Raw genomic sequence first — 26,159 nt, 5'->3', positions numbered from 1 at the left:
GTACAACCTCTCTGGACTGTCCACGGCTGGAAGCGGATGTTTTAGATCTTGGAGCACAGGCAGCAGCAGCAACCAATCAACTTACAGCGTTTCCAGGCCTTGGTCCCGAGTTTCTAGACACAGGTTATTAATTTTAGAAGCAGAGGAAATAGGAGTATTTTATCTGACGTGGATTGACAATTGTTTAATTTTATTTTAATTTTGTGAGCCCTTCTTGACACAAACCACCTATAGTGCTGGAAATATTCGACTTAATGGAATAAAATGAATTTCAATTCAATTTCCGAAAAAATCAAACTAAAAGGAATTTAATTCTTACAATTAGTGTCTAATGGCCCAAATGCCATTAATCAAAATTTTAGTTGAAAAGTAAGGAATGCCAGCTTATTTATTTAAATTCTAACCTTAAATAAGCAAAAGGTACGCAACTGAATTCTTATCCAGGATTTAAATCAAATCAAGTTCAAGGGTTCGCTGCGGCCATCCGATTCGTAAATCTAATTGACACTAAATTCAAATTTCCGGGTGAAACAAAGAAAATGAGACTAGCGACAATTCAAGAAAATGAAAAAAATACTGCTGCCAGTTTATTACAAAAGACTAAATATTGTATGGTGATGTGTCATCTTTTGTCTTGGCAAGTATAAAAAAAAAGGAAGAGGTTAGTAGGGGTTTAACAATCGTGGTGTGAAATTTTGCGCTATCAAAAACATTATTTCGTACTCATCACTGTAAGAAAGGTCGAGTTCCAATCACAAAACAATTGTAGTCGAAGTTCTCCTGTTGCTCACAAGGTATAGTGGTCGCTGTGGCTGCACGGCGAGGACCGGGTAGATGGTCTTGGGTGGACTCAGGGTGTCGAGGGTCCAAACCCGCCGCCCGTACGACGCCCGGGAAGGCTTCGCAGGCCGTCGATTCAAACAGTACAGAACGGCCCCGCAGGGCACCTGAGGTTACAAGAAATTTGTCAGAAAGCGGCCAAAAATAAATCAAGTGCCCAGAAGTCACTTGGGAAAATAGGAAGCCCAAAGATTAAAACTGTAACTTACGTAGTAGTACAGCTTAACAGTTAAATCGGATCCGACTCAGAATAGAAGTCGCAAGTTGGCTGAATGCACACCATCTACACGATGTGTGCTTCGCCAGTCAAGGGGTTTGGGCTTCTCACAAATTTACTTGCAGGCGAATACATATGCACTCGCCCCCACTTAGTGCCTGCTCAGGGTATAGGTTCGTCTATTTTAAATATAGGCGAAGGTGCACTCTTACAGCGAAAATTCACAATACATTGGTTCGCGCGAAACTTATACAATTCAAATTTTGATAGCGCTTGTGTGTAGGGGACATAGTGGAAGGAATAGAGTAATAAAAAAATTAAAATAAATTATTCTCTTTTCGAATAATTACGTGTCTGATTTAATCTTAAGCCAATGAACTAAACAACGTTATAAGTGGAACTTTTAATGATCTAGTAATAGGCTCAGAAAATTTAAAAACACGATATCCAACCGTTAATGAGTTAATAGTTCGCACATTTGGAACAGGAACCAGGATTTTCGGTTCAAAGGTCGTACAGGGTTCAAACCGGAATTCATTTGAATATAACTCATACCTTAATTGCGTCGGAAGAACAGAGACAGAGTGTGTGAATAAAATTTAGTGTGTGCTTGTGCATAAATTTATCGGCCAGCAACTCGAAAAAAATCGGAATTTAGAAAGGCCGTAAAGGGTGACCTTAATCTTTGACCTATTTTTGTTGCAAATGAAAAAAATTTAATTCAAAAATTGTTCAGAATCATAAATTAGGATAGAATGCGAATTTTTCAAGTTGATATCTCAACTGGAACAAAAGTTACGGTCAATCTTTTCAGTTTGCATTTTGCACACTAATTTTTCTGGATTTTTGAAATATTAAAATACAGGGAAACCGCGCACTTTTTATGACCTTGACTACCATTTCCTCTCACTTGCATCTTTCAGAAAAAAACTTCAGTGATATTCCTCCCCATTTTCACTTTTATTTCATCTTAAAAAAATGGCGAAAATACCTTAAAAAGGAATAAAATTTCCGTTAAAGCATGAATAAACATGCCTTTATAAATCAATTTAAAAATAGTGTTGTTTGTCACTCACAGCCCTAGGCAGAATTTCACACGTTTTTTCTTGTACAAAAGATTTTTAATTCTGCGGTGTTTAACTGCGAGTTAGCTTAACTAAATGTTATAGAAATTTGTTATCACGCAGAAAATTTAATTTATCTAGAAATAAAAGGAAATTTCATGAGCTCCCAGAATATGGAAAGCTCTTAAATTTGTTCTTCTAGTTTTATAAAAATAACCGAGCCCATCTCAAAATTGATATAAAACATATTGGGCAAAATCAATATTTATTAATAAGATTAATTTTCAAACTTTTCTAAAAGATATAAATTTCGGGAAGTTAAAACAGGAAATTTAATCAACGATCAACGTAAATAGAGTTTTTACTCGAAAATGAAGCTAATTTTACAAAATGTACCATTTAGAGTATATATTTTTTTTAATTTTACTTCTAGCCATGCACTCCCTACCTGAAAACACATTTTGTTATTTTATGCTAATTTGAATTAATGCAGGTGGAGAGAATCAACTTTGAATGACAGATTCGAAGCGGCTAAAACAGCGTGGCCAGTGCCTTTGATCGAGGCTGCCTTCTTGCCAGAGTTTAAAATTGGAGTCAGCATGAATGAGCAGAGTTTTGAGGTATTTAAATCAAAATAAAATATCTACTATAATAAATAAAGCTTGTTTGAAATTTAGTTGCTCGGAAGCTTAGCCAGTGGATCTTACGGAAAGGTTTATCAAGTCCGCAAAAGAGACACGGACGAAGAGTTCGCCCTGAAGGTGCTTTCTAAATCTCAGGTAATTAGCATCCAGTTTTTCAGTTGCCTGGATTAATTTTTTGTTGTTGCAGCTTATTTCCGAAAGCGGAGTGAATCAAGTGAAAAACGAAGTCGGAATCCAGTCCATGTGCGGACATCACCCTTTTATATTAAACTGCCCTTATTACTGGCAAAGCAGGAAGAAATTATTCATTGGTAATCAATATCAGTGCGCGCGGTGACAATCAATTAACTGTGTTCTCCGCAGTGAGTGAATTCATGCCTGGAGGAGAGTTGCTTGCTCTCTGGCAAAAATATGGAGCGCTTCCTCAGCCGCTCGTCAAGATTTATATCGCTGAGCTTGCACTCGCCATAGGTAGGTGACTTTATTATTTGAATAAAAAAGCCGGACGTGAATAATTTTCAAATTAAATTGCAGACTTTTTACACAACGCTGGTGTTATTTTCCGTGATCTCAAACTGGAGAACGTCATGCTGGACGGTGCTGGCCACCTGAAAGTAATTGACTTCGGTATGGCCAAGTGGCTTAAATACGGAGAGAGGACCAGAACGCTTTGTGGAACAGTTCGTTACATGGGTAGGCAGTTTAATTTTATTGTTATTTGTTTGTTTTTTAAATCAGGATGTTTTTAGCCCCGGAAGTAGTCAGCATGGAGCCATACGGGCACGCGGTGGACTGGTGGTCTCTGGGGATTATTGCCTACTGCCTCATCACCGGAGAGGTGAGTAACAATTTTGATTTATTTCGATAGAAAATCTATAGGTGATGGGAAAAATCAAAAAATTTATATTCGAAAAGCCTGCTGGATAAATTTCAGCAGTTAATCAAATAAATAAAAAATTAAACAAATTAAATCTATTATAAATTATCTGAGTATCATTTCCTCGGAATTTTAGGAAATTTTAAAAGAGGACTGTCGAAAAGCGTGAAATAATCGTTTAATTTATCATTTCACTGAGAACTTGAACGAATTTTGAAATGGCATGGTTCCCCGGCAAATTAAAAAATAAAACCGTGGCTCTTGCTAAAAAAAAACGCGGGAAAATCGTTAAATTTGACGTTTTTCTGAGATTTTGAGCTAAAATCCAGATTAAAATACCAATATTCTGGTTTTGCACAAGTAACTAATTTTCTAAATGCTTCAAAATGTTTAAAAAATTGTTTTTTGCTCCGGACATCATTAGCAAAAAATAGAATATACATTTTTTATGATTTGAAATTCAAGATTCGATAGAGGCTAACGTCCGGTCATTGGTCAGCGCCGTGTAGCTCATGAGAAATATTCGAAAAATGTCTGCATCTCCTAGAAAATGCCCACTATGTATTTAATGTTAGTGCATCCTCGTCGAATGTGTTATCTCGGTGCATAATATATTAAAAAGAACAGGTTTGTTGCACGCATCTGAGTATAAATCACGTCGTCGTACAGCCAGAGAGCGAGCGAGTGAGCGCAGGCTCTCTCACCATACCTAATTTATTTTCAACTCGGCCTAATGATGCGCCGCGCTCGAACTTGATCTTGCTGACGAAGCATTGAACCAGGAAAGGCCTTTTAAGTGCACGCACCGGGCAAGTCGACAGCTCTCTCTCTCTCTCTCTTTCTCAAAATGCAATGATGGGCGATTAAAATTCTACCCGTATGTAGTCGCAGACGTCACACAGAGCCACTTATTATATATTGTCTGCGCGTCTCCACCAGCGTCTGCCCGCCCGAAGAAACGTCTCCGCGATCGTTGACGCGAATTTCTCGCCGATGGAGACGACCAACACACTAAGAAACGATATTTATTTATTTATGCCAGCAGAGAGCCTGACTGAATTATATTTGCCATGGCGGCGGCGGGCGAGCGGGCGGGAAGTGAGCATCTGGTGGTGCGAATTTTAGAGGCCGCGTCGCCGCGCGCGCTGACTTGGGCATTATTGAATTGAGCACGCAGACGACCTTGTAGCTTCATTCGCCCGGCTGTAACAATATAACCACTAGCTGCTCGGCCAGAATGATTGCAACAATAATAATGCTCACAATGGAAACAAAATAAATAACGTGTGTAATAACTCTTTTACGGAAATATTCAATTTGGCTCTCGATATACGCGGCCGCGCGGTTTCAAGGAGTTTGGATTAATTTTTGGAACGCGTCATCGCAACGACGGTTAACTTTCCGCATTCTCGGAGGCGAAATATTTGTGAGTGTGTATGCGACCTTGGCACATGGCTCCTTTTCAGATATATCGCCTGGGAAAGGATGCGAAACGCCTACTTTTATATCTCTTATTCTCATGAATATTGTGATACATGGGATTCCGCAAGCACCAAGATAAACACCGACAGTTTTCTTACAAAATTTTTATTTTCTCATTCATAAATACAATCTTAAATTAAAACATTTTTTAAAATCACTGCTCACGTTTTAAAACCTGTGAAGAAGCTGGCGTCGAGGGGCTGTTCGCTGTTTCTACTATGCTTGGAATTAAAAAAAGTAATTTTTTAAAGCCTGAGAATGACAAGAAATAGATTTCCCAGTGTGAGAATGTTGCGGAAATAAATTAAGGGAGGCGAAAATCTATTTGTCAGACGGCTTTGCGCGTGTGATTCTCAAATTCGTGTGTCTACGACGATTCGGCCTTCTCGTTGCTGACGGTGGTGGGCTCCGGATCAGACTCAGTCCTGCTCTCGACCGCCTCCTCGGCGACCACCTCTGCGACCACCTCGGCCGACTTGACGGTATCAGTCACTGCCTCCACCGACTCAGTCTGGTCCTCTTCGGTGTCACGCCTCCTGCGGCTGACGGCGTCCTTGGCGGGCACGAACTCTGGCTCCACGGTGGTGGCGGCGGCCTCCTCGCTCCTCACCTCCTCCTCGACGGTCTTGGCGTCGACCTGCACGGGCTCGGGGGCCTCGTCGGACAAGGCGGCAGGCTCGGTGGTCGCGGGAGCGTCCTCGGAGGGCTCTTCCTTGGCCTCGACGACGTTCTCGGTCACGGCGGCGACGTCTTCGGCTTCATCGCTGACGGTCCTCAGCAGTTTCTCCTCCTGCTTGACCTCGTTGGCGAACTCCTTCTCGGCCTCGTCGGCGGAGGGCTCGGTGACGGGCGCGTCGGTGGACTCGACGGCCTCAGCCTTGGCCTCCTCGGACGCGACGGGCGCCACGGACTCCGGGACGGCGGCGGCGCTGTCCTTGGCCACGCTCGAGTAGTCGCTGACGATCAGTGGCACGGGCTCTTTGACAGTGTCGCCCTCTACGGGCATAGCAACGGCAGCGCCTAGAATCGCAAACAGGCACACCACAAGGAACTTCATTTTGCCTGAAACAAAGGAGGAAAGAAACAATCAACAACTGACTCGTACAAAATTTATTCGAGTTTCGTCACTCTCCCGAAAGGCAAAGACGCAAAACGAGATCACAATCTCTCGTTAGGCGAGCAACTCTGCGTGAAAGAGGAAGATATCTCGTGTGCCGTAATTATACGGCCCGCGCCTAGCTGAATTCGAAGGCCTTTAGCACAATAGGCGTGTTTGTTTGCTGCGTCGGTCGGACAGTCTAATTGCGAGGAGCCGCCGCCGCCGCTGCCGCCGCCGCCGCCGCCGAGCGAAGTAATAAAAGTGTACAGGTATTGTGACCCAATGGCCGTGACATTGCTCTCGCATGCTTGAATAATTATACGATTAAGGCAGGCTTTGGGTTGAGTGAACCGGGCAGCACGCTAATAACAGCCGCGAAAACCAGTTTAAGCGCGTGGACTTTCCCAGGCAATTGGAAAGACGAACTGAAATGCAGCGGCGCCAAGCCAACTGACGCAACCGGCGTTGGAATCCCCGAGCGGAGAGCTCGACGCCCGATCACCTCGCTCCACAAGAAATTATTATTGACGCGACAAATATATATATAAATGAATTTACACAATTTTAGCGTCGAGTATATGTGCGGCATTAGGGTCGCGGTCGCATGACGCAGAGCGTGGGTAGGAAAAATCAATCAACCAGCCAGCCAGCCAGCCAGCCGACCGCCGGTTCGAATGTGTGTGTGTGTGTTGTACTCACCTCTTTTGCAATTAACCCTTCTGAGCACTGATTACACTGCACTGAGTCTGCCTACTGCCTCGACCGCGGTGAAAGATGAATCTGAGCTTCTTGGGCCCCCGCGTCTCCTTTTAAAGCCAACGCCACAGAAGGCGGGACTTGGCCTATGGTAGGGATTTCTACAAACAAGTGCAGTCATTCAGCAAGGCGTTATCTCGAGAGAGCACCATTGCGATGCCTACTTCTATCTACACATATTTTATTCTAAAAATTGTTTATTATAATCTGCTTCAACTAAGAAATTGCAAATACGAGTATTTCCTTAATCAGGACACTTGTGGAAATTTTTTTCTTCCCTTTTTGATCATTGTAGAAATAGATTTTTGTTTATTATTAGGGTAAATTCAGCACCTGTGGTTAAATGTTATAAATTTATTGTTCTTAATAATTAAAAAATCGCGAGATTTCCAGTCTTGACGGGAATCATTAAATTTGGCACTGTTTTTTTTGTCTTTCTCACAATCAGAAGTATTTGATTTTCATTTTTTCAAGTCCTGTCCATTAAAAAATCCCTTGCAGAGTGAATTGGAATTTATCCTTCATTTTATCACAAACTAAGATGCAAAAATAAACGAAAAAAGAGGAGTTAAATCCATTTTTTAACTTTCTCTTCCACTTAATTTCCATTTTTGTCTTCCAGGCTCTTTAAAACTTAATTTATAAATTTAATACACTCCTAATTTTAAAGAACAACCACTTTCTGAGAATTTAATTCCAAAATTAAATTGTCCTATTTAAATTGTTCTAGACTGATGTTTTAGGCACTACGACGTTGCGTTATGCGTGCACCATTTCGCACGTGCACCGTCGCATTTTCTCTTCTCTGGGAATTTCCAGTGGTGCAGTTGGCCCTGAACTACCACATTTTATTTATTTATTTTTTATTGCACAATATAGAACCACCCTCGCATCACCGGTCAAATTTTAATTCAGAATATTAGCAAGCGTGCGTCTATAGCGTCTTGTCTCTAATACTAAATCCTATTAATGTGTCGAGTTAATTTGGTTGTTTGCCCAAACCCAAACAAGCAGAAACCAGGCGTCCTTCGGCAACAAACCGCCGCTCTATAAATCAAACTCGAAAATAGTCTCGAAAAAAGCCGGGAATTTCAACAACGCATGAGGCTTCAGGTCGTTTTGCTCAACAAGACCCAAATTGCAGTGTGCGCGGACAGGCAGGCTGCTCGGGTCGTGTGCTGATTTTTCCCCATTAAATCCACGCCGCAAACCACATTCCAGATCGGCCCGAGAGGTGCATGTCGAAAGAAAGACGATCTGATCTGATGCGCGCGGCATTTGCATATTATTATCTCGTGCGCGCGCGTGTAATTTTGAATGGAAATGTGAATCGAAATCGGTGAGTGTGTGTGTGTGAGAGCAGCTCGCGGCGCCTCAACGGTACGGAAGCCTGCCTAGCAGAGGGCAAGGTCGATCTGTGTAGCCGCAGGTGGTCCATTTTTATTGTTAGCAACTCGCAGCAGGTATAAACCACGTGATTGATCAGTTTGATCATCGCTCTGCCGCACCTGCTAATTAATAAGCGAGCGCCCATTCTGCGGGGAAATGACCAGGAATCGCTCGTTTCGTTTTCGTTTGGCCATTTACTTTCGTCCGCAGTTTGTTTTAAAATATTTCTAATTTGTTATTTAGGAAAAATAAATTCTAAAAAGATAGTTCAAAAGGTTATTACTCCTTCTAGAGATTAAAAACTTAAATTTTTTATTCCCTGTCGTGTTATTATAATCGACTTTTTGCTGGTGTGGCTCAAAATAATCTGTTATTAATCGATTTTTAATAAATTCGGTTTCTGAACACTTAACATTTAATTTATTTTGCCGAATGCCATGAGATAAATGATTGATTTCCTTGAATTAACCTTTGGAAAATCAGCTGAATTTTTTGGATTTTTGTTTTTACTAAAAAAAGCGTCCAGCTTATTTTATTTGAACTGCGACCGCTGGAATGGGACGTAGGTAGCTCGCAGGAATTTCGAAATAGGGGCGTAGCTCCCCAGAAAACTTAAAAGTGGGCGAAGCGATTGTCTCATAGCGTGGGAAAATCTTAAAATTAAACGTTTTCTTTTAAATGAGGGTGAAGCTCATCGGAAAATAAAATAGAGGCACGAAAAATCGATATATTTGACCTCTTCACTGAAATTTTCAGTAAAAATCCGGATTAAATTATAGATATACTGGTTTTGCATAAATAATTGATTTACTAAATGCGTCATTTTTTAATATTTTTTAATATTTCCATCCAAACTTAAACTGCAAAATTCCAGTTTTCGTCGAGTCATGACTTAAAACTTTAGGTCCGGTTATGAGCTGCCGTTAATAGGCAATTTTTGAAGGAAAGTTTGCTAAATCATTAAATAGATCGTTTACGGCCGTGTGACCACTTGGCTCTTCTCATTTTCGCATCTTTTTCCTGGCCAACAATTTATGCCGGAGCGTGTAAATATAAAATAAATAAACGCACTGCTGGACGCCGAAAAGTGGGTTCCTCCTAATCGCTTTTCCTCGTTCGCGATTTTTTTCAAAGAAGGCTCGAGTACCGAGAAGCTGTTTGTCTGTCGATCGGCAGGCAGAGGAAAGAATTTATTCGTCTCTCTCTCTCTCTCTCTCACTCACTATTTTGTTGCGTATATATACACTTATTTTTATATTGGGCCTGCACACTAAAGTAATTACAAGAAAGCAGCGAGGAGGTGTAGAGTGGAAAAGAGAAGAAGTGCGCAGGAAATAGCTGAGATACTGAATATTACGATAATTACAGCATCTCTCAGGTCTTGTTGCCCGTCAGCCAGAATGGTTAATGCCCCTGTTTACAATGCCAGAGTGGCGCCATGCCAACCATCTTCTCATTGAGTACACGTCTCGTTGAAATTATTTAATACACTCACGCGAGCACGCCATTTAATCCAAATATTCCAATTAAAATGACCGACGTCGCCGGCCTAACCGGATTTTGATATTGCAACTCTCTTCTCTTGCTTTGCTTTCTCGCGGCGCAGTCTTATTTCCAGCTGCTCCCTCAGGGCTGCTCGGCGAGAGGCAAATTAGCTGGCACCTCGGATGAAACAAATTGATGTCGACCCAAAATATTTTTTTCCTTTATTAATCAATTGAAGCACGTAGTGATGCCTGGAGCAAATAATTTTGAAATGGTAATTTTCGCGAATGGAAAGGGCGCATTGATCATCAATTAAAAGTTTCTGGTATATTTTTTTTTAATTGGTTAGTCCGTTGAGACGTGAAAAAATGTTGTTTTGCAATTTTTGATATCGAAAAACACGTTCACCGGATTATCTGTCAACCATTGACCACTAAAAGGCTGAGTTTTTTTTCCGGAAAAACCTACTGCATTGCAAAAAACTATTTTTTGCGGGTTTTTCTGCAATTTTCCGAAACACGGAAGACCAAAACATTCTCTTGATGAATGACCAAAAATAAGGGTTTACCAAATTACGGAAAATTTTAATTGTAATCATCGTAATTTTCCAAAATTGTTGACTTTTTTGGTGTGAAATGTGATTTTGTTTCTTGGAAAAATGCGGAAATACCAGTGGTGCATTTTTGTGCATTGCGAAATCGGCGAACCTTGCTACAAGGGTGCGTAGCTCGCGGTAATTTTTAAATTGGGCGTGGTTTTCTGAGAATTTAAATTAAAAGAAGGCGTAGCACGAGCCAAAAGGCGTGGGAAAACGTAAATTTTTGACGTTTTCCGTCTGATAATTTGTGGAGAATTTGAAATTAGGGCGTGGTTACCCAGAAATTTTAAATAAGAAGGTGGGGCACGTTCCGTAAAGCGCGGTAAATTCTTTAAGTTCAATTTTATTACAAACAACTCGCAGGAATTTTGAAATGGGGGCGTGGCTCTCCGGAAAAGTAAAAATAGAAGGCGTGGTACCAATCGCAGTGCGGGAAAATCAAATAATTTAACGTTTCTACTGAGATTTTCAGCTTAAATCCAGATTAAATTATGAATTTACTGGCTTTGCGGAAAAATATTTATTTTAAAAATGTGTCAAACTGCTAATTTAATGGCCTGAACATCATAACGAGCACAAAAATAATTTATATAACTGTTTTTTATTTAAAAAAAGCCTTTCAACAAAAAGAAAAAAAATGGTGTGACTTGGCTGTTGAAGCGATGGTGTCTAATTAAACGCGGGGGGTTTGATTGGCACGTGAAAAGGCGACGCGGGCCTTGAAAAGTGTGTGTGTGTGCTGTGCGCCTCCCCGCGACCTCTCGCAACGGGTGCTCGGCGCTCGTCGCACGAAATCCTTGAAGATGTGCTCTGAAAAACGAGCCGGGCAGATGCGATGCTGCTGCTGCGGCATGTCCCATAAATTGCGCTCGTAAATTGTCAACTGTGACCCCTGCGGCTCCAAACAAGGTCACTGACTGCTGGTGCACAGCCCGCGGCGGCCAAGATGCACTTGGCACGCAGCTGCATTGTTGGGTTGGCCCGACGGACGGAGGGACGGACGGACGGCCGGGGCGTCGCACGACAAAGCCAAGCGAACAGCACGAATCGCCGATTAATTATGCGACCCATGTGAAAATAAATCCCTGCGCATGCCACCATTTTATTTTACACACGTGCTTTATCTGCACGGTAATTAGTGTCTGCCGCAGTGTGCATGTGCATGTACCACACTCGACTTTGTGAGTTGACGTGCGCCGCCGCGTTGCCCAACTTTTTCAAGCGGATTTCTACATGCCACTTCTTGTCCTTTTCTTAAGTGTCTGCCTGGAAAGGATGTAATTACCCCTGATTTTTTTCTCTCTCTCCAAACGATAAAGGAAATTTCCACTCGATTAAGTGTCCAACAGAAGTAATGGATGTCTGATTTTTTTTATTTTAATGAAAGCAAGATGAGAAATATAGTTCAAATTTTAGTCCCTGAATAATTTTTGCTTAGAATACTCGATTTTTAGGGGAGGAATCAATAAAAAATTCGTTTTTAAATGTTAAAAATTTGATTTATTGTTCCAAAAGTGCCTTCATTGCAATTCTTTTTTTCATAAAACGAAGTAACCGTTTAAAATAGATTTATTAATTTAAAAATTTCATTATAAAAGGCATCCAGTGGTCACGGGAAGAGGGCGTAACAGGCGGGAATTCTAAAATAGGGGCGTGGTTCCCAGGAAAAGCGTGGAAAATCATAAAATTTGAGTGTTTAACACATTTCCAGTGAAAAAAAATGGCGCAAGGTGAACTTGCAATGAGACTAAAGTGACTAAGCGCTGCTTACGCAGAGAACTGGCGCGTTTAGAGCCATTTATGTAAAAGAATCGTCTGGCAAGCAAAGGGTGCCTTTGCGTAACTCATGCTAAATGACTGCAACAAAGTGTTATTTATGCTTTGAGGTTGTTTCGTAATGGAGCGTTGTGAACACACTGAAGAAACGTAAATTATGCAATGGAAATTTATAAAAAACCGATGTTATTTATTTATGATAAATTTTCGGCCCGTAAAAAAATAAAATGCGGATCGTTTTACGTGAAACAGGATCGAGCGAGTGCCGTGTCCTGAATTTTGCAGTATGCTGCTATTATGGCAATTATCAAAATTGCTAGATTGGTCGAAATGTCGTGTACCAGCTAGACAACCGCATCATCATTTAATCACCGCGGAATTTCGCACAGGTTATTCATCTCTCCCGAGGCTAGAATTAGTCAGTCGTTGGAAAAGCAACGAAAGTGATTTATTTTTATATACGCAAATATGAAGAATTTATTCTTTTTCTTTAAATTCAAAGTTCAAAACTCATTATCAGGAATAAAAATGACTTCAAGCTTGATTTTATCCAAACTGCGTTTTAGAAAAATCAATTAATGAAAAGAAAAGGAATGATGACGGTAGTGGCAGTAGTTGCAAAACTTTTTGCAAGATGCTCTTCTTCCCCGTGGAAAATGGCAAGCAACCTTGACACGATTGTCTCTATGCAACGAAGTCTGTGGGGCAAATTATATAACACTGACCATCGATAACAAAGGGTCTTTCTCTCTCTCTCTGTCAATAGGAAAATTGGTCTGCTTGATTGAGTGAGTGGGCAGGCATTCATTTGCACGCGGTCCGCATCACGTGCCCGAACCCAAACCCAAACACATTCTTTCTCTCTTAATTTCCCAATGCCTCTCTATCAGCAAATATTTCTTAAATTCTTCCCCGTGGGGTCGCTGAAACCATTATGTACTTGAGAACAAAAGTGATCTCGCCTTCGAGAATCTTCCACACTTGGATTTTGTTCGTTCGCCTTACGGTTCATTATATTTATTTAAATATTTCCTGCCTTCCGCTAATCTCTGCCGTTTATCATTATTAATCATCGCACTTGAGAGCAGGGAATAATTTCTATTCATTATCCGCGCACGTTTATAGAATTATGCTTAATAAGCGAAGGATTATGTCAAGTGCGGCTTTACGTCGGGGAATAAATGCGTATAATTATTATTTGATTTTATCTGCATTTTGCGCGTGCATCTCTTCGCGACAAGCGCGTAACAATGACACTGACGATAATTAATTGGTCTATCAATCCTATTTGGCGCGGAATATCGCTTCACGTGTTACCATGTACTACTAATTGCGTTTCACCGCCGATTGTCAACATGAAAACGGTGCTTTTTACCTTCTGTCACCAATTACTTCCATATTCAAACAGCGTTTATTACTCTCAGGCTTTCCTTGAGTGCTTTTTACGATTGGAGATGATCAGGATGAATGATTTAAAAATGTATTCGATTCCTCTCGTCGCGAATTTTGAGGAAATGTTCCCTAGATTGTAAAATAAATCAGGATTTTACAATTGGGAGACACTGCATGCAAACTTTGCAGCCGATTTTCTCAGAAATTTAGGTGACAAATGTTATAGGAAAATGTTGGCTCTTCGTTATTCCCATTTTTAGAGAATATTGAATGTAAAAGTAGAGTTTTTTCTGATTTTCGAGTCCACATAGCAATTAATTAGGCTTTTTTAGTTTACATCAATATTCGACCTAGCGATTCGACTGCCTAAACTATTTCGACTCACACGAATCGATTGACGCTGTCATAAATAAAAAAAAAAACTAATATTCACGGCCCCTCAACTTAAAGGTAAAATTTGGCAGCCTCCGTTCGTGTCTTTAAATTGTTGATATTTTTCTTTACTGCTATTTTTAAAGACAAGAAAGAGAAAATTATTTTCTGCTGTATAGTTGCCAGAGTAAATTAATATTTTTACCTATCGTTGTTATAAAATAAATCGATCCGACAACATCTCGCTTCAAATAACAATATTCCATCTTTGTTTATAGAGGACAAATTAAATTAGCAATTCTCTCCGTCAACGAGGCAGCGAACAAGAAACTCGGTACAAATCGTGTTGTAAAAAACGATTGAGCTGGCTGGCTGGTAAGTTGGCTCGAGTTGAGTCGTGTTGCTGGGAAAGGATGACATGAGCATTGTGATAGCCCAGTGACCAGGTGTCTGTGCCAGGTCCAAGGCCACGCCAGCCACCCCGCGGCCGATGCCGTTAGTCAGTCCGTCATTCTATCCGTTTTCCTATTTCTCTCGGCCGCGCGCGTCTTGCCCGACTTCGCTGCTTCTATAGCTAACGACTTAATTACACCGACGCCGCATGCATTATTCAGATCGATCGCTGTCACACGATTTCAGTACACGTTATTTGTTGCAAAATACTCACATCCGACAAGTATGTGTGTGTGTATATATAAAAATAAATGCGATAATTGGAGTTTCCTCTTGCGCAACGCTCCGAGATAATTAGCAAATTGTCAATCGTTCAAGTTCAAAGCAATAAAATTTCGCAAGCAGCGGTCATATTAGCTGCTGCCTTCCGGAAGAGTAAGAACTGTGGCTGGCTCATCGATGACTTGTATTTTTTAAGGTAGCCATTTCGGTACAAGTCATAATTATTGACCATTTTCCAGCTAAAATCTGTAATTTTCGATTTTGGTGTTAGATGAAGATTTTTAATTACTGAAATTTCAGTTTGTACGTGCCAATCGATTCCTGATGATCAACAAGTCGACAGAACCGTTACATTTTGGTGGTTTTTAGTTTGAACCAATCAGAGATGGACACTGCAGCGCCACAGCGACAGTCAGCGTTAACAAATGAAGTGGCAAGGCTGTGGATGTTGGCTGACCTGCCTTTTTGCTTGCACTGGCTGTCGCTGTGGCGCTGCTGTCTCGGTCTGGCCAATCAGAGAGCCTTTCCCTTGTCTCTGATTGGTCTTGAGTCACTTTTTCAAATACAAATCCACCAAAATAACGGTTTTTTTATTTCCGGCTTGCCATGTTGAATTTCCGGCCGAATGATTCGGCTGCTAGACTGAAATTGACATTCAGGAATCGATTTTGGCACTGTCTAATATGAAATTCCAGTGCTACCACCTAAAATTTTGACTATTGAAGATTTTTCGGGCATTTTTATAAATTACAAAACTAAATTACCAAATTGGAACAGGTGGAAACGTTGAAACAACTTCCAAGTAAGTAAAAATCCTTAAAAATATTTTGAGAAGCCTTTTGACTTTATCTTTCAGAGCTTACGTCACAAAACATTTTGGATATTTCATTTTGAGTACTTTTTAAAACACGTAGAAAGGGCTGGACCTCTTTATATCGTTTCTGGAAGTTGTATGTTTCCAAATTAATGCACCAGGAACTCTAAAATCGGAACAAATCGACTATTTCTCAATTTCGCAGTCCTGTCGATGACGTACTCGATGCTCACTTCCAGCGAATTCGGTTACATTTGTAATATTTTCATCCTGCTGATGCTGACACGAGTCGAAAAGGAGGAAAGTAGCGAGCAGGTCCGAGAGTCTGTGCTGTGTGTGTGTGTGCACTTCAAGGCCGCTTGCTTTGCCAATGGCGAGGCTCCAAAATCAATTTCGCGTGTTTCTCTGGTGAATCACGCGTGCGAAAAAGAGTGGCGGTCGCCGACCCCGGTTCAAAACAAAGCTGCATGATGTGCTGGAAAACGATCGAGCGCAATTATTACCGCTCGTAATTTAGCAGGTAACGAGTGCTCCGCGCGACTTATCTTATCCGCAACACGCCGATCATCAAGTGGCGATAAAATTAATGGGAATTTATCTGCTCTCTCGTGCTACTTTGGCTCCAAACTGGAGACACGAAAGAGATAAAATTAATGCTTAGGCCGCGTTTGCGAAAGATGCTCCTCAGGTGAGCTGTGCCTGTGCGCCAATAATTGAAATCTCCATTATTTATTTCTTCAGTCCGGCAGCCCACCGCAAAAAAGCGTTTGTTTATGCAGTTGGCTCGTGTTTTACTTTCAGTCGCGAGTGAAATTCATTCTTTAGGGGAATCCCGAGGAAATAAATGTTCGCATCGTTTCCTGCTGGACAAAAATCACTGTTAATTCGTAGAAAAAAATTTGAGCATTTGCCAATTTTGTTCAGCGAAACGTCTCAAAAAATAAACCGATTCGTCTTGTAGAAATAATCAAATATTTTTGTCACGATGCGAGCGAAATGCTAGTTCCAAATTAGAAGCGGTATAGGAGAGTGGGCTTCACTCTCTTCTCACGTGTCAGGATAAAGGAAATTGATATGAACCTGTCTGGCTGACGCCGCGGAGACGGGAGCAAGGAATTTGGGTTAGAGCTTTTGCGCGAGAGCGCACGAGGCGGCGCTCGCTTGCTCTCAGGTTGGCCAGCAAGCAAGCAAGGAAGATGCAGGGTAGAGATTGATGAAAATAAGACTCGGTGGAGCCGATGACCTCCATATAAAGTACTGCGTAGTTTGCAAATGAGACGGTCGCATATTATCTCGCTACATTATTACTACCAGCCCCATCCCTGACAGCGTTTTTATTCGCTTAATGCCCGGCCGGCCTGCCGAGAGTCTGGACGTGTAGCTGCCATTGTAAAACACTGCGCCTGCTGCCTTTTACCTTTACAAATAGACTTCCTTATCACATTTGCTGCGAATTGAATAAAACACAGGTCGTACATCAAAGAAAGCAGCGATGCAGAGGCGCGGTTTTCGCTTGCACGCAATCTCGCTGAGCATAAAAACAATTTATTGCTACACACACACACTCAAGACGTGGCGTGCGAGATGTTTATTCGCGTCCACTGCCTTTGTTGCAGAAACTTCAACTCTCGCACTTAATCAAAAGTAAAATAAATCGCAATTTAAACCAAAAGGTAAATTTTTAGTGAAAATTACCACACAGCAAGAAATAGTTCCCTCTCGTTTCAACATCTTAATTAAGAATTTTGGATGTCGAGTAGAGAGGGAAAACAACAAGCTAAACATTTTCGCAACGAAGGGGATTTGAAAGACGAACATAATTTCATGAAAAGATTGTCTTTGCTGCACGGAAAGGTCATTCAAAAGAATGGAATGAGGCTGAAGGCTGGAATATAGAAGCTGCAGAGTGGATAAATATATTTATACCATAAATTCATGTTGCTGTGGATGTAAATATTTTGCCATTAATTCATTTCTTTAAAGTAGCAATTAAATATCAATAATTTAAAGTGGAATATGATACAGGGCAACAAATGAAAATTATTTTAATTGTTGGATGCCATAAGCAATTGATCAATAAATATTTGCAATAATAAAAAGGACATTCCTACCATGAAAATTCAAATTTTGCTAATTTTCTCCAAAATTTTGAGTGCTTGAACAAATGTTCTTGGCATATTCCGATTCCTCTCGTCGAGATCTGTCCAACGGTGTATGCCACTTATTGGGGAAACTCTTGGTTTTGAAATAAAATCGGATTTCAAGTAAGGAGACAGCCATTACCATTTGAAAAGCACGGTAACTTTGCAGCCAATTTTCTCAAAAAATTACAGTGCTTCTTAGCTCAATTTAGGCTTTAACTTAATCCTAAGGGATGAGTTTATGCATTGGCAACAAGCATTTTCCAGGCTTTTGCAGTATCATTCCTCTATAACAGTTCCAATCGGTTCCTGAGCGTCGAATCAGGTTAAGTAACCGATTCAGTCGGTCGACAATTCGACAGGACGTGCCGAAAACCGAAAAGCTGGTTTTTGTCCAATCAGAGAAAATAGCAAAAGATCGAGACAGCAGCGCCACGGTCTTGTCACTTCTCTCGTTTGTGCTGACTGGCGCTGCTGTCTCGATTTTAGGCCCAATCAGAGAAGCACCTTTTCAGACAAAACAGAGTAACGGCAGTTTTTTTTACGTTTCGGTAAACCTTAATTCGACCCTGAGGAATCAATTGGCATAGTGTTTTTCTTTTGATCGTGTTGCCGATTAAATCTCGCATGCAAAGCAACCAAGCAACAATCATCGGAAAACTACGAATCCGTGCCCTCGGTAATGGGATTTGATTGATTGTCAGCGCGACAGGTAGCAGAATTTCCACCAGGGGCGATGTGCATGCGCTGAGCAGAGATGGCAATTATACGTCTTCTGCGGCGCCGATGGATCTTACTCGCGAGTGCAATAAAACACGCATAAGTAAACACACACACACGAGTCTAGGAGTGTTGTTGCCGTAATTGCCGCGCACGCAAACGACTAACGGGGGTGTTGCTGGCCAAATCGCCTCCTCTCCGCAGGGTCACTGACTACTATGTATTTCGAATTTGCATTTAATCATCGGCGGGGCAGACGTGCAAAAACGATTGCTAGAAAAAGAGAGCTGTAATTACCGCCGAGGGAATCAGATACGCTGCAGATTCAATTCTTTCCGCGTAATTGCAGGCTGCTTTTCGGCACTTGGGATGCCAATAAACCCAAATGACCGGCCTTTCGCCATAATTTGAGCCCGTGATCACAGGCAATTTTGGTGTCCCTTGAACTCTTGCATCTCTATCGGATATTTTCCTTCCCTTCCTCACCGTTCCGAAAACGTTGGTTGATTCGTGATTTAATTTCAGTTCTGTAAGGGCATTGCCTAAAACCTCTGAATATTTTAAATTACACACGCGCCAAAATTTCCAAAAGTTTAATTTACTTGGCTTAGGCTTAAAGCTTGCGATTGTTTTAGAGGCTAATAATTTTTGCCTGGATCATAGAAGATCAAAAGTCAAGGTCACAAAAATAAGTTCGTTTAAAAAAAAACCTCGCATACTTACAATTTCAAGACTCAAAAATAATGTGGCCCATATACACGTGACAACAACATAATATCAGAAATTGGTGTCACGTTTTTTCTCTTTTTTTCAAGTAAATCAAGGTCAAAGTTAAACGATTTTTTTGCACCCGGAAAATTGAGAATTTTTATAAATAAGGGCAATTTTTGTGCAGATTTCGAGCGGTTTTGAACCAAATTTGATTGGAAATAATTAATTTTGACTTTTTGAGGTCAAAAACTGGGGCTGCGACCAACCCCCTACCCCTGGAAGCTGGAATATTTTAATTAAATTCACTTTTAGTCGGAACTGAGCATTCTTGGTGTCGTTTCTTAAGTTTTTCACCACGTCTGTTTCTGAATATTAACCAAATTAAAAATATAGACTACGAAAAAAATTAATTTGAAGCCCCCATTTAAAAGAATGTCAAATTTAATTTAAAAATCTACAGACAGTCAGTAGATTTATAATCTAAATTTAAGATCCCCAAGAGAAAATTAATAAATAAAATTAAAAATCTTCCAATGATGGTTTAATACGAATTTAGGAGTGTCTAAAAAGTCTTAAAAGAATCCAAATCGTGTTAAATAAATTAACAAATTAAATAAAAGCGTTAAAAGTGACGCAATTTGTTCACAACTCGGCACGTGTTGTGCGTCATTTCGGTCAACGACAATTAATGATTGCACTATGGTGTTGCAATAGGACAAAAGCAGCTGTTGGAGCAACCACCTGATCGTGAACTTGACAAATGATATAAAATGAGAGCTCCTTATTAGGCGCGCCTGTGCCAGGCTGCGATCGGGCGGGATGCTCGCCGCCGCCGCCGCAGCCGCCGCTTCTTGGCTTTGCTTTGCTTTGCTCCGGCGAAGAAAAGAAACGAGCAAAGAAAGGAACTTGCGCGCCGGAGGCTCGATGGACAGATCGGCGCCGCGCTGACCTCACTCGGCACTGCACAATTGAGATCACAGCCGGCGGCGCTGATCGCCACGAAATCCATTGTTTCGTTCAGGCGCCGCCACCGAGCACAAAAAAATTAACTGAAATAAAATAAAATGAAAAACCGCCGCAACGGCAATTAAATGAGTGGAATATAAATATTTATATTGGATATAAAAGCCTGTTTTTACTGCTCCAGTTAATTTACAAAATTAAAATGGGAAAAATTTAATTTGAAAAAATAACTTTTATTTTTAGAATGCCAGAAATGGCCAATCAATTAATTCACCTGATTGAATTTTGCCTTTTAACCAAATTTTCTTTAATTTTGAGAATTTTCCAGTCAACAAATAGCCTCCTTAAGAGTTTTCTAGGTAGTATCCAGGTTAGAAAAGCAAAAATTTGTATCTACGACCATTTACACTATACTAGTTTGAAACTTTCCTTGATAAATGTTTATATTTGGTGTCAGCTAGACATGCGAGCTTAGATTCTCTGCGCCTTATAGCCGTTCTCTTTCCACTCCATTTCACACACTTGTGTTTGTTGCGAAGATGCGCGAGCGTTTATTTATTTATTTATTTATTTTGCTCCGGCGGCAGCGGCGAGACCTGCCCGCTCTCACGTTTATTGCATGCGTTTATGGACGACTCCGGTGCAGCATGGAAGAGGCCGTTTTGGGTGTTTTACGGCGATATACTTGACGAATTCGCTTTGCTAGTTTTTTTTTCATGTCGTTAACGAGGAAACAAAAATCCAAACGGTATTAACGTGGCAATAACGACTTCCACACTTCGTTTACTTAGTTAATAGCCGGCTGAATTATTATTTTTTATAGATTTTGAAGCCGTATCAAGCACGGGATTGAGATACGATGGAAATGGGTCCAGAATTGAGTTTGTCGGGAGGAAAAACCTAAGAAAGGATACCAAAAGCGCTAATTTCTGGCAAAGTTGATTTAATTCGGAAATTCCACCCCCTCGGCGAGCAGGGGGTGGATTTCCTACCCCGTACATGACTTTCATAAGTGGAGATTAATATTTTTCAGTCGAATTTGGTTCAAATCTGCATGAGAATTGGCTTATTTAAAAACAATATCGATTTTTAAAATGCGAAAAAACCCATTTGGTTTTTTTTCTAAAGAGAAACAATTAAAATGCACCAAATTTTGATATGTTGTTGCCACGTGTCCGGACCACGTCTTGGCTATTTTAGATTTTCAAAATTATATTTACAAGGGTATGCCAATATTTTTTTTAAATATTACCGGAATTTTCGAACACACGAAAAGTTGGTCACCAAAAAGGTTACTTTTTTGCGTTAAATGTAGATGATTTTAAATAACAATTTTTATCTTCCTCAATCCAGGCAAGAGTTAAATCTAAAAAAAATCACATTTTCTAGGGCAAATTGCGTCCAACAGGGTGTCCACAATCTTTTATTTCAAACCATTATAAAATACTTATAAAAAAAATTCTCATTAATTATTTCCACGTTTTTTTATAATTTTTATTCAGCAAATTCTCTATAGCGGTTAAAATTGGAATTAATGGCATTATTTGAACAGAATTATTCATTATAGCCTCAATAATTAATGTATGCAACGAGAGCATTGCAGTTTGTTATTTTAAATTGTCACATTACAGCGTGTAAACAAAAAGCAGAAATATAATATACATACACGCCGTATGTATCATTTGTCACCGAGTTGAATGCAATTAAACTGAACGTTTCCAACGTGTATATCTAATTACATTTCATTTAACTAATTGCTCAAACGCATGCGAGGCTGTTGCACGCGTGAGGTCAAACGAGAGATTTAAAATAAAACATGCGACATCCTGGAACGCGCCGCCGTTTCAAGTTTTTCGACATTTTCCCGCCCCGCTGAAATGGAAGACAAAAACGATAGAAACAAACAGGTTCAGCCATGAATGGGTTGGGTTGCACTCTAGTGGAATGCAACTTTCTTGCCACAGACTAGCATAACTTCATTTAAAGGTCAAGGAACGTAAAATCGGAATACATCGCTTCAAATTCGTTCCATTAAAACTTCTCGGTTAATTATAATTTATGGGCCGGTCGTACTATCAGATTTACCTCCCAGGAGTTGCTCATTAGCAGACTTGGGATTTTAATTAAGAAGATATCAGGTTGAAGAAGTAACTTTTTACGTTTGTGCAGAAAAGATTTTATTCTGAATTAAAAATAATGATGGAAATTTTTTATATTTTTCAGTCAATGCAGAAAATGTTGCAAATTATACTAGTAATCTACCCTGAAATTTTCGCAACTCTGGTATATTCAGTTTTTGAGATATTTCAGGTCAAATTTCAGAACCTGGCTCAGGGTCGAAAATCAAAATTTCAACAGAACGCAAGATCTCGGCTTCTACTGGTCAGAAATTAAAAAACTGCACACCGTTCAACTCGTCTTGATGCCCCCTGACGATCCAAAAAGGTTCCAGGGTGGTAACCCTACCCCTTTTCATCCCTCTTCCACCCCTAACCGTAAGAGAATTAATTTAAATTTCCATTTGGCCTTGAATGTTTGAATTCACCTTAAAAATTGTTCTACCAACCCCTCCCTCATCAACCCCTAACTCATCCCTTCAAAAAATCGCAATTTAGAGATTTTCGTGACTCGATCATGGCAAAATTTCACGGGCCACTTGTTCTTATTTTTTCTCTCTGCGTTGGGCAAAAACAGGCCAAGCAAGCAAGCAAGGAGCTCCATCCATAATTTTAATTATCGCCGTCTCGACCGTTATGATAATTTTATTCTTCCTCGAAAGCGCGACGTCTCAATTTGGTAGTAAAATGCAACGAGAAAAAGAGAAAGAAGAAAAAAGGGAGGCGCGCGCGCGCGCGTTTCGATTACCAATAAAGCCGTCGATAAATCACTGTTTTTATGCGATTTTTACCTGTCGTTAATGGTTTGTTATTTTTTCCATTCAAAATAACAGAACTGGTCTCGCTCGCTCATAACGGGCTGGCTCTGCAAGAGCAGCTGGACGACCAGAAGAGAAAGAGAGCCAGCCGAGAGCGCAACTCCTTTTATTTCAATCATAGACAGAGAGACGCGACCGACAACTTGCTCGCTGAGTGAGTGAGCCACTTCCACGTTCTTTTCTAATGCTCACCCGTACAACCTCAATGCATCTAAATGTAAAAATTGCTCTGCACTTGGCTCAACTTGCGAAGTTTCTTCTCCGCTCAAGCATGAACAAACCAAAAGAGGCAGAAAATAATAAATTAAAATAAAAATTTCATTGGAAAAAAAGCAGGGCTGCATTTGCTTACCACCCGGATTTTTTCACCACTCAATTTTTACCAATTTCTTGCGCAAAAAATGAATTTTTCCCATTTTTCCTTAGTGAAAATCTAAAATTTGCGGTCTGAGTGGTCAAAATTTCCTCCACTGTGCAGATTTTTTATTTCAAATTGGCATTTGCTGCCTTAATTTCTCCAAAAATTTCTCTCTGACTATTTTTCAAGTCTAGGTCATGAGCAAATAATTAGAAAATTATTGAAAACTGAAGAGCAAACATGGCCTGCAAGAAACTTATAAAAATTTAAAAACTGCTTTTTAAAAAAAGCAGGTTTTTGCAACCCTGGAAAAAAGTTAAATATGCACGCAGGAAACTCGTTAATTAGAAATCTCCGAAATTAGTTTTTTTTGCTCCATACCCTTTTTCTGTAAATAAGGCACTGCTTAAAAGAATTTTAAAAAAGAATTGTGTATTAAAAAAATTTACAATGTCTTAACATAAAAATGCAGACAATGGAACTTAAAGATTGCTTTGATTTTATTGTATTCATGAATTTTAGTTCGAAGTTGGGTGTTTCCACGAGAGATTTGATAATTTTTTACAATTTTTTGGTTGGGTTTGAGGCTGTTTTTTCGGAAAATCAGGGAAAATTATCTCTAATTGCGAATATCTTGAGTTCTAATCAAGCTAGAACATCAAACTTTGTTCCAAAAGGGTGCCTAATTAGACAGCTAACCACTTATGTATTAATTGCAAATTCTATTCAAAGTTAAGTAATTTTTAAATATAGTTTTAAAATTAAAATATCTCAAAAATGGCATATTTCATATTTTTTCTTATAATTGGGATTAAATATCGCACTATGTGTGTGGCAGACCTGTGAATTTTCAGGATATATGTTAATTTTCGGAAAAATAAGGTTCAAAAAGGGTGTTTTTGAGATCAGGTGAATTTTGAGAAATTGCACAATTGGCTGATTTTGACTCATGGAACATTTCTGAGGTCAGGAAAGACCATTAGAACAATTAAGAAATCGAACCCTGGCGTCAGGGTGGCCCTCAAGTGATCGGTAGCCACTTTAATGACGCCTGACGGGCTCTGTATTGGTTCGATTTGCATGATTTACACACCGTTGGAACGATCGAGTTAAGAGATTTCAGTAAATAATGTTCAATTTTAACCCTCAGAAAAGGACCAGATATGCTCATAATTTTATTCCGAAGCATTCCTAGTTTTTTATGAATATAAAAAATAATAAAATCAATTTTTACTGTTTCGAATCTCTGAAAGGAAAGAAAAATTACACCTAGCTGCTATCCGTTTTAATGTATTCGTAGCTGACAGGGAGCCGTCTTAAGCTACACGCTGATGGATTTATTTCAATGCGAATATACAGTCGTTCGAGCTCTACTTTAATCTGCGACCATAATAGCGTTCTCATTTCTTTCTGCGAGCGGTAATGTGTCTTAACAGGTAGCTGGATCGTCTTTATTGTCAGATTAATTCCCGTGTGCGCTCGCTCATTCATTCTGCATGGCTAATTTTTATTGCCTGCGAGCCAACAATGGCTAATTATGCTAATTCCTGCCTGCACCGCGCGTATAGTTGCGTGCCGCAGATTAACTTGTCGCAAAGTGCATGCAACTGGCTTCAAGGCTTTTTCCTGGAAAATAACTGACCGCCACTTTTGCACCTTATTTTCCAATTAGCCTATACGTCCAATCTCGAAGAGAAAAAAAAGAAAGGAGGATGCGGCGGAGATTAATCCAGGCGCCACCGCCGACTCGTTTTCGTGATGCCGCCGAGCTGTGTGTGTGTGCCACTTATTAATAAAATTAATGCGACCTTTCAGACACACGCTTATCATAGACAAGTTCCCAGGCTCGCGCGGAAGTTACCTTCGCCAATCTTTGTTTTGTTTTGTGTTTTTCACCAATTACTACTCCCTGCTTTTCAGGAAGTTTAAGCTCCAGTGGCAATGAGAGATGAGAGCTGGGAATAACTTAAAAAATAAAATAATTAATTCGAAAAAACTTTATGGATGATAAAAACCTTTGTTTGATATATAATAAATTTTGTAGGATGTATTTTTCCTTTCAAATTAACTTGTAAAAAAATTGTGACTGTTTTTGCAAATACCATGAAAATTAAATACACTGCGCGCTTTTATCATTTTAGCAAATTTATTTATAATCGCTCGTTTTCACAGCAGTTTAACTGGAAAAATAACAATATGGTTGTTTTTAAATGAGGTGCTAAGTTTAATTAATTATTTAAAAAAAAAATCTAAAATAGTCTCCTTATAAGCAGCATGATTATTCAGTTTTAGGTTTCTACAGAGTTGGAGCAAAATATTTTTCCCTAAATTTCTATCTATATTGGGGCATTTCCAGGAGAAATTTGATACTATCAGGGTTGCAAAAAACCCCGCATTTTTTTAAAAGCAGTGCAGTGGTAAAAAGCGTTTTTTTTTCAATTTTAACCAGTTTTTCGCAGGCAATGCTTGCACCTCAGTTTCCAATAATTTTCTAATTATTATAGCTCAGTTTTTTGGAGAAATTGTGGCAGAAAATTGCAATTTAAGTAAAGTAGAGGAAATTTTGACCACTATCTGACCGCAAATTTTAATTTTCACAGGGGAAAATGGAAATTAATTTATTGCATATCTTGCGCAAGAAATTGGTTAAAAATTTGGTGGTAAAAACCGTTAAAAACCAGTGGTAAAAAATCGGGGTGGTAAAAGCCAATGAAATCCTGGATAATATAATTGTCTGCAATTTTTTATTTATTTTTTTGTGTTGTTAGGGTCATATGGGGGAGTCATTCTGACCAAGCTACGCGGAATAAATCCAAGTAGCTTTCCCTGAAAATCAGTGAAATTTTTAGAG

General features: G+C 39.8%; 2 protein-coding genes across 2 annotated transcripts in view; one reads left to right on the top strand and one right to left on the bottom strand.

Annotated features, from left to right (window-relative positions):
- The window catches only part of S6KL (S6 Kinase Like), a 34,891-nt gene that overhangs the window by 3,897 nt on the left and 4,835 nt on the right, over nucleotides 1–26,159 (top strand). Inside the window, exons 2-8 of the mRNA XM_065491997.1 lie at nucleotides 2–123; nucleotides 2,615–2,741; nucleotides 2,799–2,900; nucleotides 2,953–3,076; nucleotides 3,129–3,236; nucleotides 3,300–3,458; nucleotides 3,515–3,603. Of these exons, the coding sequence (XP_065348069.1) occupies nucleotides 2–123; nucleotides 2,615–2,741; nucleotides 2,799–2,900; nucleotides 2,953–3,076; nucleotides 3,129–3,236; nucleotides 3,300–3,458; nucleotides 3,515–3,603 (831 nt within the window). The remainder of the gene's footprint in view (nucleotide 1; nucleotides 124–2,614; nucleotides 2,742–2,798; nucleotides 2,901–2,952; nucleotides 3,077–3,128; nucleotides 3,237–3,299; nucleotides 3,459–3,514; nucleotides 3,604–26,159) is intronic.
- On the bottom strand, nucleotides 5,214–7,056 carry LOC135944800 (MARCKS-related protein 1-A-like). Its single transcript, XM_065492000.1, has 2 exons — nucleotides 6,923–7,056; nucleotides 5,214–6,186 (listed from the first exon to the last, which is right to left on the bottom strand). The coding sequence occupies exon 2, from the start codon at nucleotides 6,179–6,181 to the stop codon at nucleotides 5,492–5,494; it is 690 nt and encodes a 229-aa protein (XP_065348072.1). The 5' UTR covers nucleotides 6,182–6,186; nucleotides 6,923–7,056; the 3' UTR covers nucleotides 5,214–5,491.

The sequence above is a fragment of the Cloeon dipterum genome, chromosome 4 (genome assembly GCF_949628265.1).
Source record: "Cloeon dipterum chromosome 4, ieCloDipt1.1, whole genome shotgun sequence".
In the NCBI taxonomy this organism is placed as follows: Eukaryota; Metazoa; Arthropoda; class Insecta; order Ephemeroptera; family Baetidae; genus Cloeon; species Cloeon dipterum.
Note: the sequence above shows the minus strand (reverse complement) of the source record. Positions and strands in the feature narration are given on the sequence as shown.